The sequence below is a fragment of the Ascaphus truei genome, chromosome 2 (genome assembly GCF_040206685.1).
Source record: "Ascaphus truei isolate aAscTru1 chromosome 2, aAscTru1.hap1, whole genome shotgun sequence".
NCBI classification, from domain to species: domain Eukaryota; kingdom Metazoa; phylum Chordata; class Amphibia; order Anura; family Ascaphidae; genus Ascaphus; species Ascaphus truei.
Genome location: NC_134484.1, coordinates 181643583 through 181659404, shown reverse-complemented (window position 1 = coordinate 181659404; position 15822 = coordinate 181643583). Strand labels below are relative to the sequence as shown.

At 46.3% G+C, this 15822-nt stretch overlaps 1 protein-coding gene across 1 annotated transcript; it reads left to right on the top strand.

Moving 5' to 3' along the window:
• The first annotated feature begins 4928 nt into the window (after positions 1 to 4928).
• On the top strand, positions 4929 to 14984 carry FAM8A1 (family with sequence similarity 8 member A1). Its single transcript, XM_075585641.1, has 5 exons — positions 4929 to 5416; positions 7924 to 8044; positions 10599 to 10722; positions 11758 to 11897; positions 12618 to 14984. The coding sequence occupies exons 1-5, from the start codon at positions 5107 to 5109 to the stop codon at positions 12757 to 12759; spliced, it is 837 nt and encodes a 278-aa protein (XP_075441756.1). The 5' UTR covers positions 4929 to 5106; the 3' UTR covers positions 12760 to 14984.
• Positions 14985 to 15822: the final 838 nt, after the last annotated feature.

Sequence of the window (15822 nt, the reverse complement as noted above, 5' to 3'; positions counted from 1 at the left end):
ATGATGATTTAGGTCTTAGACTGTTGTGTATAATGAAGTGAAGGATGTGTAATATAATCAACACTTACACGGCCTTGTGTAAATGCTTTCACATCAAGGTTTCTTTGCTTTGCTCTTTCTGTCTTGTGTGTTCTCTCTTTCGGATCCTCTCCTTCGCTGGTCCAGAGGAAAGCTTCTCCAAATCCTATGGCAGGGCTGACTTTATGGTATTGTCCTCAAGATGTAGAAAAGAGTACAAGACGAATACCTGAGGGACAAAACGGATAAAGTAAATGATAACTCACACAGATAGTTTCCACTAAATCAAATGCAGAAAAATCTGCCTCCACTCACACGGGCAAATGTGAGTGTCCTCTGAGGGGAAGTGTCTTTAATTCACACTTCACTGCAGAGCTATCATGGAGTGTTCCTTTTTGAATGGGAGAAATTGGAGGTGAGTAAGGGTAATTGAAAGCAATAAAAAATTATACTCACACGGCCATGTGTGAGCATACAATCGAATTGGTTTATCTTCCTCCCTCTTTGGAGCTCCACAGGAACTTCAGCTGGGTGGGAATCACTCAGAGTGTTTGTAGTAAACACAATGGATATGAGGTAGAGTGATCGTAATCTTTATTAAACTAAACAGCTAACGATATACAATACCACACAGATAAAACAAGGGGGTTAAAAAGCTCTTAGTCAAAGACATAAGAGTTTGGTAAAATCAGAGACAGCCAGTCTTCAGGAAAGATCCTGCAGGATGCTTAGGTGCGCAGCTATCTCTCCACGTCCGGGTGCTGTATTGCGCTCCTATTTCCTGCTCCTGACGGTGGCTGCAGTAGTCCAAAAGTACTCTGGGATTAAAGCAACGCGTTTCGCCCTTCTTGGGCTTCCTCAGGCTCCGTAGCTACAAGCCCAAGAAGGGCGAAACGCGTTGCTTTAATCCCTGAGTACTTTTGGATACTACAGCCACCGTCAGGAGCAGGAAATAGGAGCGCAACACAGCACCCGGACGCGGAGAGTTAGCTGCGCACCTAAGCATCCTGCAGGATCTTTCCTGAAAGACTGTCTGTCTCTGATTTTACCAAACTCTTATGTCTTTGACTAAGAGCTTTTTAACCCCCTTGTTTTATCTGTGTGGTATTGTATATCGTTAGCTGTTTAGTTTAATACAGATTACGATCACTCTACCTCATATCCATTGTGTTTACTACAAACACTCCGAGTGATTCCCACCCAGCTGAAGTTCCTGTGGAGCTCCAAAGAGGGAGGAAGAGAAACCAATTCGATTGTATGCTCACACATGGCCGTGTGAGTATAATTTTTTTATTGCTTTCAATTACCCTTACTCACCTCCAATTTCTCCCATTCAAATAGGAACACTCCATGATAGCTCTGCAGTGAAGTGTGAATTAAAGACACTTCCCCCCAGAGGACACTCACATTTGCCCGTGTGAGTGGAGGCAGTTTTTTCTGCATTTGATTTAGTGGAAACTATCTGTGTGAGTTATCATTTACTTTATCCGTTTTGTCCTTCACGTATTTGTCTTGTACTCTTTTCTACATCTTGAGGACAATACCATAAAGTCAGCCCTGTCGTATGATTTGGAGAAGCTTTCCTCTGGACCAGCGAAGGAGAGAAGATCCGAAAGAGAGAACACACAAGACAGAAAGAGCAAAGCAAAGAAACCTTGATGTGAAAGCATTTACACAAGGCCGTGTAAGTGTTGATTATATTACACATCCTTTACTTCATTATACACAACAGTCTAAGACCTAAATCATCATAGTGTTAAATACATTTGTATTGATCCTCAACCTGTACTCCCCCTGTTCTTCTTGTTTTTCCGTTACTATTAAGGATCCTTGGATAGGTCCTTTTTGGGGTTTTGAGCTGCAGGAAGAGAGTTGGAAGTGGATGGGAATCTTATTCACTACATAAGGTGAATTTGTTCTATTTAAGAAATTCTATTTTCCCTTAAAATTATCAATTTTCGAGGGTCGCGCCCGGGCATACTCTATCACCATTCTTTTTAGTTTCATGACTGCTTCTTTCTGAGCGTATGCGGCCCTGGCACGTGCGGCCTCTGCGGTGGCTCGCGCCTTGGTGGCGTTTGCGCTTGCGCTTGACGCGTGAGATTGCGCTGATCTTGCCGACCTTGATGAGTGCCTGGATGCGCTGGAGCGCTGTGATGCGGTTTCCAGCAAAAGGTCCTTTCTCCTACTCTCAGCCTCCGTGATGGTGGTTCGCATGCGGCTGTCTCGTGTCAGGTCAATGTTACTCTGTAAGTCTCTTTCTTGTAGGCTTTCGCTGGTGTTGGCCCTGGTCAGGTAAGTAATGTATGCCTCTGACAGCTCGTGATAACGCGAGTGATCAGTCCTTAAGTGCGTTATTGCCTGCTGGAGCTGTTGCGCATAGTTGCCAACACTAGTAACATTGCGTATTCCCAGTGTGGTTGTTTCCCAGGCCAACTCTAATTTAGCGCGGTGCGCTTCAATGTCGGTCTCATATTTTTCGCGGGCCTTTTGTGTCAGTGTGACTGTCCGTTTAGGCCTTGCCTCTGCCTGCGCCTGTTGCAGTTGCGCTGCGGTCTCTGTGTCTGAGTGATCACTCTCCTGCGTGATATCTGGTGAGGCTCTGAGTTCTGCCATGCTGTAGGTGTGTGTAGGCCTTTAGCCAGTGCGTGTGGCGTGCGGCCTTTTACCTGTGTCAGCGATGGGCGTCTGTCTCAGATGATGCCGAGCGGTGTCCTGCAGCGGCGGCGTAGGGGTAGCTGTACTCACAGGTGTCCGGTGGCTCTGACCCGTGTCCTGGCGGGTGTCCGGTAGCGTGGCCCTTGATGGCGTTAGCCGTGGGGACGTGCGCAGGGTAAGGTGAGATGGTAATCCCTCACTATGGAGCTGTGCAGGGGGTGAACTCAGAGAGAGAAAGGCAATCAGGTTTTGTGTGTTATGGACTTTGTCTGCAAAGCTGCGTGTGCAGTGTAAGCTGCTTGCTGCTTTTCAGTCTGCAGAGACTGCTCTGTGTTATCATAAAGTCTAGAGTAGCAGCTCCTGTAAGGCTGCGGTCCCAGTACAGCCTGTGCGCACGGCGAGGCGTGCACTGTGCGTGTAAGCACCGCCCCTCAATGGGGCTGGGCCCACTACGCACCGTCACGCAGAAGGTGCAGCCGCGCCGTGCTGCAGGGTTTTCCCAACTCAATGAAATTGAGTTTACTCCATGCGACGGAGGCGTGGCCACGCCCACACCGGCGGTTCACCCAATGAGGGCGAACAAGCCGCATGACGTAATGGCCACGCCCCCGCAAATCCCCAACCACGCCCCCTACCGTCGCAAGATTCTCCTCTCCTCACAGACAGCAGATCGCGGTTAGCGCTGTGACTCGCGCCGCCCCCCCCGCCGGGCGCGCGTGTCACAGACATTACTGGGACCGCAGCCTAAGTGTCTGTAAGGCACACGGTATCCTTTTCACTATTCTAGAGGCCAGGGTCATGAATGGGATGATTAACCCAGATAGTTTCAACTCGGCCCTCTTTTCAAAGCACAACAAGTTCTGTTTCTTTTCTTTACTTTATTTGGGGAAAGTAGCATAAAAGACAGGCACTTGTGAAGAGATGTTTGTGGTTAGATAGTGTCTCTCTGTGGGTGCCTTGTAGTTAAGGACAGGTGAAAAGGGTAATCCTGCCACTAGAGCAGTTACAGTAGGGTACTCTCTCAGCCGGTGGTGAAGGTGGAAAAGGAAGTGAGGGGCAAAGGTCACACTAAAAGTGAAGTGAGGCTGCATAACTGTCAGCAAGGACAGGGGGGAAAATGGGAAAGCCCATTAACTGGAGGACTGGAGATGTTATTAGGATAAAATCAGAAGGACTCCTATTTGCACTCACTAGTACCGGAATGATCGGCCAGGAACAATTCAATCCTTGGGGTCTCCCCCATAGCCGTACAAAGAATGTTTAAAATCAAAGACTGGAGATGTTGCCAGAGCAACCAGGGGTGTGACAGACTGGAAGGAAAAAGGGCTACATAAAGTATCCATTCCATCTGCACTGGGAGTAAACTGCAAGGAAAGTCACATCCAAGTAAAGCTAGCAGGCAGAACTGCCAAGGGAAGGGGGGCTGAAACAGAGAAGGCAGACATGGGAATTTCTGTTCCATGACAGGGGGAGAAAGGGAGGAGAGCGAAAAGGCAAAAAAATGGAGGAGAGGGGAGGGGGGTGCAGTTTGATTTAATTTGTTTTCTAAATATTTGTAATGTGTCCATGTTTTTACGTTTGAAAATCTGGTCACCCGCATAGGCGGCCTAATGGGAAATCCGTCACTGTGTCTATGTGCTGCTAAAACACAGAAGTGCCCTTGTAATTATAGTGGAGAAAAAACTAAAACCAAAGGGAAGTTACACCTGCATGATTTTGAATATAACATAGAGATACAGAAACAAGCAGTTATATTACACATGCCATAAGCGCATATCGTATCCCAACTTATCCCTCGCTGTATAACTCCCAGCCCTCCCCCAGCCCTCCCCCAGCAAAGCTCCCAGCCCTCCCCCAGCAAAGCTCCCAGCAAAGCTCCCAGCCCTCCCCCAGCAAAGCTCCCAGCCCTCCCCCAGCAAAGCTCCCAGCCCTCCCCCAGCAAAGCTCCCAGCCCTCCCCCAGCAAAGCTCCCAGCCCTCCCCCAGCAAAGCTTCCAGCCCTCCCCCAGCAAAGCTTCCAGCCCTCCCCCAGCAAAGCTTCCAGCCCTCCCCCAGCAAAGCTTCCAGCCCTCCCCCAGCAAAGCTTCCAGCCCTCCCCCAGCAAAGCTCCCAGCCCTCCCCCAGCAAAAGCTTCCAGCCCTCCCCCAGCCCTCCCCCAGCCCTCCCCCAGCCCTCCCCCAGCCCTCCCCCAGCCCTCCCCCAGCCCTCCCCCAGCCCTCCCCCAGCCCTCCCCCAGCAAAGCTTCCAGCGCGCAGCGGGTTAATAACTCGTCCTACGTCACGCTGCACACGCTCCGCCCCTTAGCACGCGCATTTTGCGACGCTTGTAGAGGCGGCAGCTTGCCCCGGGCTGTGATTGGCTGCTGCCCTTGGTGACGTCGCCCTCCGGAGGGCAGTGCTGACGGTTGGTGGTGGCGGCGGCGGCGGCGGTCATGGCGGAGGCGGCGGCTGGAGGAGCCGGGCGGTCCCCGGCGGGCGGAGAGGCGGGTACTGCCGGACCGCGGACCCCGATGAGTGCGGCGGAGTATACTCGGCGGCTGCAGGAATGGTTGTGGCAGTGTTACTGCGGCTCCCTGTGCTGGCAGAGCTGCGCCACCGCAACCATCGTCATGATGAACGCGGCCTCCAGCGCCGGGGACCCGAGGAGACCCCCGAGCGGCAGAGCGAGCAGCGCCGGGCCGGCGGGGAGAGGTGGGGGCACGGCCGCCACTACTAGTAATAATAACACTACTACCGCTGCAGGTGACAAACAAGTAACAAAACGGTCTCCCCCTCCCTCCCTCCTCCTGTCACTCCCCCCCCCCTCCTCCTGTCACTCACTCCCCCCCCCTCCTCCTGTCACTCACTCCCCCCCCCTCCTCCTGTCACTCACTCCCCCCCCCTCCTCCTGTCACTCACTCCCCCCCCTCCTCCTGTCACTCACTCCCCCCCCTCCTCCTGTCACTCACTCCCCCCTCCTGTCACTCACTCCCCCTCCTCCTGTCACTCACTCCCCCCTCCTCCTGTCACTCACTCCCCCCTCCTCCTGTCACTCACTCCCCCCTCCTCCTGTCACTCACTCCCCCCCCTCCTCCTGTCACTCACTCCCCCCCTCCTCCTGTCACTCACTCCCCCCCCTCCTCCTGTCACTCACTCCCCCCTCCTGTCACTCACTCCCCCCTCCCTCCTCCTGTCACTCACTCCCCCCTCCCTCCTCCTGTCACTCACTCCCCCCTCCCTCCTCCTGTCACTCACTCCCCCCTCCCTCCTCCTGTCACTCACTCCCCCCTCCCTCCTCCTGTCACTCACTCCCCCCTCCCTCCTCCTGTCACTCACTCCCCCCTCCCTCCTCCTGTCACTCACTCCCCCCTCCCTCCTCCTGTCACTCACTCCCCCCTCCCTCCTCCTGTCACTCACTCCCCCCTCCCTCCTCCTGTCACTCACTCCCCCCTCCCTCCTCCTGTCACTCACTCCCCCCTCCTCCTGTCACTCACTCCCCCCTCCTCCTGTCACTCACTCCCCCCTCCTCCTGTCACTCACTCCCCCCTCCTCCTGTCACTCACTCCCCCCTCCTCCTGTCACTCACTCCCCCCCTCCTCCTGTCACTCACTCCCCCCTCCTCCTGTCACTCACTCCCCCCTCCTCCTGTCACTCACTCCCCCCTCCTCCTGTCACTCACTCCCCCCCCCCCCTGTCACTCACTCCCCCCCCTCCTGTCACTCACTCCCCCCTCCTGTCACTCACACCCCCCTCCTCCTGTCACTCACTCCCCCCTCCCTCCTTCTGTCACTCACTCCCCCCTCCCTCCTCCTGTCACTCACTCCCCCCCTCCTCCTGTCACTCACTCCCCCTCCCTCCTGTCACTCACTCCCCCTCCCTCCTGTCACTCACTCCCCCTCCCTCCTTCTGTCACTCACTCCCCCCTCCCTCCTGTCACTCACTCCCCCTCCTCCTGTCACTCACTCCCCCTCCTCCTGTCACTCACTCCCCCTCCTCCTGTCACTCACTCCCCCTCCTCCTGTCACTCACTCCCCCCTCCTCCTGTCACTCACTCCCCCCTCCTCCTGTCACTCACTCCCCCCCTCCTGTCACTCACTCCCCCCTCCCTCCCGCCTCCTGTCACTCACTCCCCCCCCTCCCGCCTCTTGTCACTCACTCCCCCCCTCCCGCCTCTTGTCACTCACTCCCCCCCTCCCGCCTCTTGTCACTCACTCCCCCCCTCCCGCCTCCTGTCACTCACTCCCCCCCCTCCCGCCTCTTGTCACTCACTCCCCCCCCTCCCGCCTCTTGTCACTCACTCCCCCCCTCCCGCCTCTTGTCACTCACTCCCGCCTCCTATCACTCACTCCTCCCCCTCCCGCCTCCTGTCACTCACTCCCCCCTCCCGCCTCCTGTCACTCACTCCCCCCCCTCCCGCCTCCTGTCACTCACTCCCCCCCTCCCGCCTCCTGTCACTCACTCCCCCCCCTCCCGCCTCCTGTCACTCACTCCTCCCCTCCCGCCTCCTGTCACTCACCCCCCCCCCCTCCCGCCTCCTGTCACTCACTCCTCCCCTCCCGCCTCCTGTCACTCACCCCCCCCCCTCCCTCCCGCCCTCCTCCTGCTGTCACTCTCTCCTTTTTGCTGCTAGTGTTGCAGGCCCATCTGGCAGCGTAGGGGTTAATTCCTGTAGCACCTCCTCACACACCCCTCATCCCCCTGTCACTCGCTGCTGTCACCGCCCTCTGCTGCAGGGAGTGGAGAGGGCATAAGGTTTATAGGACGGTCTGTGATATAAAGGAAAGAGCGACGAGATGGGTGGATTGGCAATTTTACTGCATCAGTAACCCAATTACATGGAGTCCTTATGCTATTGCTGGCGCCACAAAGTTTCCCCAAAATGCATCACAACCCACAACTAGCTCACATATGCTGTTACATGGGATGCTTTTATTTGGGTGGGGCGGGGGGGGGGGGGGAACAATGAAGCCTTTGAGTGGTGGGGAGTAGGCGGTACAGTGCGGCCACTCACAGTCATGTAATCGCTACGGAAAGCGGAGGGTCGTCTTTGGATTGCGTTCGCGATCAACCCTAGCAAACATGCAGGGGAAACAAGGGGTTAAAAATATTGGCGCTACTCGACTTCTCTTTCTCTCCGTGCCTGCGCCACCTCTCCCGCTGCCCTAGGTGCAGTTTGTGTCTGTTAGTAATATGCAATCTCATCTGAGCTTGCTCCCTTTTTTTTTGTAAGCGATACCTCGGGTAAAACTGCGTTTTGTCTTCTGTTGCAGGTCGTGAATATATTATTCCTACCTTGGCGCAAAGATTCAGGGCCGAGATGGTGGATTTTTTCATCCTTTTCTTTATAAAAGCGGCTGTTATTTTAAGTATAATGCATTTCAGTGGAATAAAGTAAGTAGATAGTATAACTTCTTTTTAAAGTAGCTATTCACCTTCAAACCTTTCAGGAAAGATGTTCTGTGGCAATGAGATTAGCCGTGGCAGTAAACATACGGTGTGCTATCTTTCTTAGAGGTGCAATATCCGTTACCTATAGTGTTGGTCACGGTCAGTCTGGCAGTTAGTTACAATGATGTGCGTTTAATCACCTTGCGTTGTTGTTTATGCACTGAAGGTTCTTTCTCAAGAACTAGGACATTCCCCTTAAAGCGGCACTCCAGGTGCCATTTCTTGCTTTGTTTATTTTAGTTATAGGGTTGAAGCAGGGGGTCTCCGGAGAGGAACTACATTAATTTCAGCCCTGGGGACCCCCTGCTTCCTGAGATACTGACCTCTGTATGAGGTGCCAGTATCTCCTTCATGTTTAAATGTCCTTTGTCACGCAGGCCAATAGGAAGTCACAAGGGATGATGTCACGGCTTCCTATTGGCCCGCAAGACGCTGGATGTTTAAAGTCACCATTTTTATGGCCCCAAGAAGCACCGTTGGAGCTGCTACGGAGGTAAGTATCTCAGGAAGCAGGGGGTTATCCGGAGCTGAAATTAATGTAGTTCAATTCCCGGAGACCCCATGCTTCAATCCCATAACTAAAAAAATAAAATAAAGCCAGAAATGCAACCTGAAGCGCTGCTTTAAAAGGTTTATCCATTTTGAAGATACTTTTTGGCACCAATGAGTTACTGAAGAAGGTAAAGCAAAGTAATATGTTCCCTAAACAGGGTTTTTTAGAGGCCTATAATGGTGCTTTTTGCAACCATGTATATATTAATACTTGTTTGTGCTAGTTGTACAAATTGCAGTTAATTCAACAATGGCAATTTTAGATCCGGTTTCAGTAGCCAAAAACATTACTCTACAGACTTTTAGCAAATAATGTGAGTTTTAGAAAACTATCCTCTAAATTTATCACACAACAAAATAGAACAAATAATTGACGATCAGTGTCACAAACTCCTTGAGTTGTATAGTGACCGTATTTTGCTGTCCCCAATGGCAGTTAAGCGAACATTTTCCCTACTATGCTCCTTTTTCCTTCCCATCCTATCTTTGCTCATCATTTCTCTTTTTTGCCCTCCCTACCTTGGAGTCCTTCGGAGAGATTTTAGTCATAGCAGCATTCATGAAAAGCCCCTCCCCTCTACCCAGAAATTGCCGTGTGTACCTAGCCGCATTGTGGGGCACAACAGCCGCAGCATTTGAGTGGCCGCACTGCCCTGGGCCCAAGTGCTGCACTTCTGGAGTAGCTCATTGCCTCCAACACTGTGTTTCTCCAGACTTCCTGTGGGGGGCGTGGCTGCGAGGCAGCAGTGCAGGGATCTTACCAGCTATGTTTTCTTGTTCGCCACTGGCGACCGGAAATGTTATGCACAGACTGCATTGTGAATGTATGCAATGCAGCACTTCTTTAAAGCGGCAAAACGTGACATCTTATGGGTTTAGGAAAAAATATTCATCTGTTCAGTAGTATTAGATAACAACAATGGCTTTTAATATTTTTTTTTTTTTCTTTTTTAAATTTTTTTATTTCAACTCTAAAACTCATTAAAAATGGTATGCAAAGCATCCTTTGATTTCTATAGCAGGTTTTGGCCTAACTCCCAAGCAGTGCAAGATATTTGCAACACTTTCCTGTTTGGGATAATTTGTTGCAAATGTTCCCACTAATATGAGCTGCAAACTGTAACAGATAATGTAACCTTCGTAATATCAGGCTACATTGTAGCTGCTGAGTTACACCGACTGAAGAATAGATTGAAACAAAAAGGCAGCCATTATGTTAGGCACACAATAAGGACTATTACCGATTTATTGCTGGAGCAGCAAACGATTGCCAGTTTAGGTAAGGAAGTAGAATGATTAAATAGTCACATGCTTTACATACACTGTACAAATAAGAAAAAAAATGGGGGGAGGGGGCATTTAGTATTGCTGCTTTAAGTTGGAGGTATTGCAGACTGTTGCATCTTATCGGAATCAACACTTTGCAAGCTCAACTATACAACCTTTCATTTCTGTTGCAATGCTCTAGGGATATGACCTTACATGCAATACATAAGTAAGCACAATACCAGCACGTCTTATTAACCATCGTGTCTGTTAATTGCTTCCATTCATTATCACAAACGCTTTCCTCTTTCTATATTCACTGGCATGCAAAGCCTGACCATCATTATTACTCATATTGTCAAAGAAGGCTCTGTTTTTTGCATGTGGTTCAACATTAACTTTCAAGAATACATGTTCTTCAGATACTACTTTTGTGGTCCTTAGAATCTCCTGTTTAACAACACAAGTTGTAGATTTCCCCCCCCCCCCCGTTTCTCCCCCCCCTGTTTCCCCTCCCTCCCCCCCCCCCCCCAAAGGTATTCCCAACCTAGAGGTAGCTTTCTCCAGAACTAATATGGCATACAGTGCAGGTAGTTTTGTGTGGGATGTTGAACATGAGAATTTCCTATCTCTGCTTTAGTCTATTGGTGAGCGTGGCCTCTCTCCTTCTTTTTTACAGGGACCTTTCCAAGTTTGCGATGCATTACATAATTGAGGAAGTAGATGAAGACACGTCAATGGAAGACTTGCAGAAAATGATGATAGTAGCTCTTATTTACAGACTTTTAGTTTGCTTCTATGAGGTGGGATATTCTCCCTACACGACAGCTTGTTCAAAATGCATTCAACATATTTAGTGCCCCTATGATCAGAAAACTATTGGATTTGTTTATGGCGTGATCATAACTTTGGCATCCACATCTGACAATGTTCTGAAAGGCCCTAAGGGGTGGTCAACCTCTTGTATTATTCTGTATACCAGTTATTTCTTTACTGCAGTGTATTTGATGCAGGGCCCGTGGCATCGCATCCTGTTATGTTTTGTTCTAGTCTGTTTTTAAATACTGTGCATGCCATGTATTCGATTTGTTCTATACTGATATCATTGTAAACCTCCTGAAAATGACCAGTTACTATAGTGAGAGCAAACACCTTATTATAATGTGCCTTTTCATTGAAAAAGAACCCTGCAAACACATTTCTGCACAGAACGGAATAAAACACACACATTGTTTCGGCGCTTTTATTCCGTTAACTGCCCAGAGGTTCAATGTAGCCTATATAATGCAGTGTTAGAAGTGTGAAAAGGAACAAAAGCGAGCACGTTGGCCACAAATGAATCTTCAGACACGATACCTTACTCACGAGAGCATTTTCTAAGCTTGATCTTGACCAACTGTATATTTCGGTTCCTAAAATAACACAAAATTGCAAAACGTGTGAATATTAAAAAAAAAAGAAAAACCCCAGAAAACTGAATAGGATTTTTTTTTTTAATATTACTAATTAAAATTTGATCTTTTAAAACTGTATCTTATTCACCCATACCTTTTCGTTATTTGTTTAACCCACAAATATCAGCACATACCTATATTCATTCAGCTTGAACCATACAGCATAATAGTTCAATACACAGGGAGACAGTAGGTGAAGTTTGTAATGGTGTGATACCCACATTTATCAAGTTAATAATTTTAATCTAAGTAGGAGAACTTTTGATTTGTCATCTACTGGTATTTTTTTTGGGTTCTGTGAGTTTGTCATTTCCCCCCCCCTTTGGGTAAAGTATGTATACTAATTGATTGCCCATATTCTCCCTTTTTATTATTTTTTGCCAGATTATTTGCATTTGGGGTGCAGGTGGCGCAACCCCAGGAAAGTTTCTACTTGGGCTTCGAGTTGTGACATGCGATACTTCCGTGCTGATTGCTCCGAATCGGGTGCTGGTAATGCCTTCTACGAATGTGAATATGACTGCGTAAGTGAACATCCGTTCCTCCTATGAAATTTTTTTATTCACATTGTAATACATTTTTGTTTGTTTTTTAAAGACAATGTTCACATTTCATACAGTGGGCTCTTTGTGCTTTTGACTTCCATAACCTTTCTTCTTGTATAGCGACGACAATGTGTTGCAGAAGTAAACGTACTCATCGTGTCTGCCCTGTAGAGCTTACAATATCATTTTTGACCTCTTGAAGGAGAGAATGACTTGCCCAAGGCCAGATGGAGAACTGACACTAAGGGGGTGTCACTGAGCTACTTATACTTGACACAATACTAGCTTCCCTGAGAGGGTTGTCATTACAAAACATGTTGGGCAACTCTAGCTCCATTGAGCTCAAATTGAATCCTTGACAGGAGGCTGTTTTGAAGCATGTTGAAATATAAATGCTTGTTGTGGACTTGTTGATGTACACACCAAGTGTGTCGCCTTTTAGCTAACAATACCTTTTTAACAGGAATCCTGCTGCATTGAGCAGCTTGTGTGGCCAATTCTGGGCTAAGACGTAGAGATTTTGGGTTCACCATGTTGAGCCAGGACCAGTATGAGACCTGTACATGTGTATTCCAACATTACGATGCACGGTTAAGATTTCTTCTTAAAATTGACAGTAACTTGTTGGACAGTCTAAATTCAGGAAGCAACGTACATTTACTATGCTTAAAATGTCCCTTTTTTTTTTTCTTTGTCTAGATCCACGATACGAGCTGTGATCAAGAACTTCTCCATAGCTTTCTTCTTTCCGGCATTTATTACATTGCTGTTCTTTCAGCATAACAGAACAGCCTATGACATTGTGGCAGGCACGATAGTTGTAAGAAGGAACATGAGATGATGCAGACAGTCTTCCTAGCGTCAGTACTTTGTGATGAATCATTTACAGCTGAATTCCTCTAAGAGGCAATTTATTCTAAAGGTGCTAAGTGAAACGTAATCTTGGTCAGCCTTGTACATAGTCATTCTACGTAGAAGATGATCTAACAGGCTCTGCTGTTGAATGCATGAGACCTGTAAGTGATGGTAACAATTTCAGATTATCAGTATTGGAAGACAATTTTGTAGATTGCATCACAGTGTTGCAGCTCTGTACATAACAAATCTTTGCAAATGTGGATTCTGTGAGCATTTCCTTTCAGATTGTTTTGCACAGTACAATTGGCTAAAAGTATTTTATGGTGCATTTCCTATTATGTTATGGAAGATGATTTTAATTGAACAATGAGTGAGCTGTTAAACTGGACATAATTCCGCGAAGTCATTGCTAATTCTAAGATTTATAAAACAATCAACACTTATATAAGCCTCAAGTTGAAATTAAACCCTGTTCTGTTCAACCATGGTTTGCACATGGGGCTTCTTAATATGATAGAACAGTAAATTAACATAAAAAAATACATCCATAATCTGAAATCAATTTGATTTCCAATGACTTCATGGCACCATAAATCTGAGACAGGCTGTGTTGACGAGTTAGTGGTATAAAATGAATTTAACAGGCTGGTGGCATATCGGGCACTTGTGACAGCTAACTCTCACATTTTCACAGACTCCATTAACCACAAACCCAAATATTGCACCCCCCTTAACAAATGGTCACTTGTTTCCTCTTTGATTTGAAAATATGTATTATGTTGAGTTAATGATGGAGGAAATAATGCATTGTTTAAAATTACTGATTATAAATGTTTTTTTTTTTCTTTCAAACTTGCTAAAATGCAAACAAACAAGTCCAGGAAAAGGAAGCAAGGCATTAGTTAACAAATACACATTTTACCTTTTGGTTGTCTGTTTTTCAATGGGCTTGAATGATTTGTTGATCTAAAAATGCACATTGGGTGGGACACAATTTCTATCCTATTAGATTTCACTTTCCCTCTACAACTTAACACCTGCTCTTCTGATCCCAATAAGGATTGTTATGCTATTGGTAGTCAGACAAAAAATGTCATTGACTAGAGGAAGGCAATATATGTATACCATGTGTACTGGCCAACTTTTGACACTTATTTTAATGTTTTTCCAAAAATATGTATTTTAAGTGAATTCTATTTGTGGGAGGGACTACATGAATAATTTAGCAGCCCACACACTAGTAGCAGTGACAAGTGGCAGATTATGAATTGTGTGTGGAGTTAATAATGCGTGCTGTCTAGGAACCTTTATCAGAAAATTGTACTGTTTCAAACGGAGGCAGGCTACAGTATGTATTGATGCAAAAAAAAAATATGACACTGATAAAGGTGTGCGTGGTACGCTGTTTTTTTTTTTTTTTTGCTCAAGAATATGCACCAATTTCCCACCAAGGAATCTTTGATACATAACTTGTAAAATGCTAGTGGGTTACTTGCAGTGACAACCTTATGTACAGTCATTTGATAATTCCTGGTGCAAACTCATTTATGGTCCGACAAGATTTTCGGGATGGTGATAAAGCACGCAGGTGACGTCAAATGTCTCCATTAACTGTGATTACTGGGCAGGAAAATATGACTTATTGCACATATACATACAATATACATTGCTCAAGAGGCATTATTGCCGTTATCCAGCTGGCACGGCTTTCCTTGTACTGCAAGACCCTACATCATACAAATAGCATTATGTATCTAAATATCTCATCATGGAAAAGCTTTAGTGATTAAGACGGGTGTTGTATGTTCATTCACTTCACTTCTTTTTAATAGCTGGGCTGTGCTGTGCTAAATACACTTTAAGAAAAGCATGAACACTTTTTTCAGTATTTAAAAAAAATTGTGAAATTGACATCTGACAAACTTTGGTATATCACACAGCAATACATAAATGATTTTTCATGACAAACATTTTTTTATAGCATGAACAATTTTGTACAGCAGATCACTTAACACCCCTACAGTATTGTGGCATAAATAGGTAATGGTCCACCCGGTTTATTGAACTTTTCTTTTCATATTAAAAGCATAAATATAAAGTATCTAAAAGATGTAAAACACAGTTTGCCAGTCACTGTTGTCTGTATTTTCCTCCTTAAATGGTATTACTTTTTTTTTTAAATTAAGTAATAAAATAATTTAAAACATTGTTTGACTTTGTCTGAAAAATATTCTGTCAATGATTAATATAAAAACATTGCCCATCAAATTTGTTATTTTACACGACTGTTCTCTTAGATAACATTTAACTGGCCTGCCGGAAGCTACCATTTGTTGTTTTTAAATGCTATGTATACACTACCCTCAGTCAAGTTTTATAGATTTTATATTTCCAAATGCATTTCAATATACAGGGTTATCAGAAGGTTTGAGACTTGTTTGTATATACAATTGTAGATCCAATATAGGCTGGGATACCGAATATTCGAGCGCTTCAGAAGGGAATTTAGTTGAGCTTTAAAAATCTCATACATTTCTTCTTAATGTAATAACACAAAGAAACCTGAAGTTTCAAGCTTTGTACACTATACTGTAATTTTATCTATGAGAAACAGTAACGGTTGTCAACTAAAAGGTATCACAACTTACTGTACATGGGTCTCCAAGACCAAAACCATTACAACTTTGATCAAAATATAATGGTATTTTATTCTTCATGTAATAGACACATTATCAACACTGTAATAAAATAACATCCTAATTTGCTAAATCTAGGGTCCGTCAGCACTATCACTACACATATATAGAAGTTAAAAGTGGTGTTTGCAGGTATGAGTCTCTCTAAACCCTCGCCAGATACAAAAATAAAAGCATACCCGCATCTCTCATAAACAGCTAGAATAGCAAATAATGTCAAACAAAAAACAGTTTAATGAGAAAGGACAATAAATCTAATTAAGCAAAACTTGCTAAACGGGGTATTGTCAGAAGGCAATCGCCCAAACAAATACTCCCCCAGAGATGGGTATAGCCAGGAGGAATGGGAA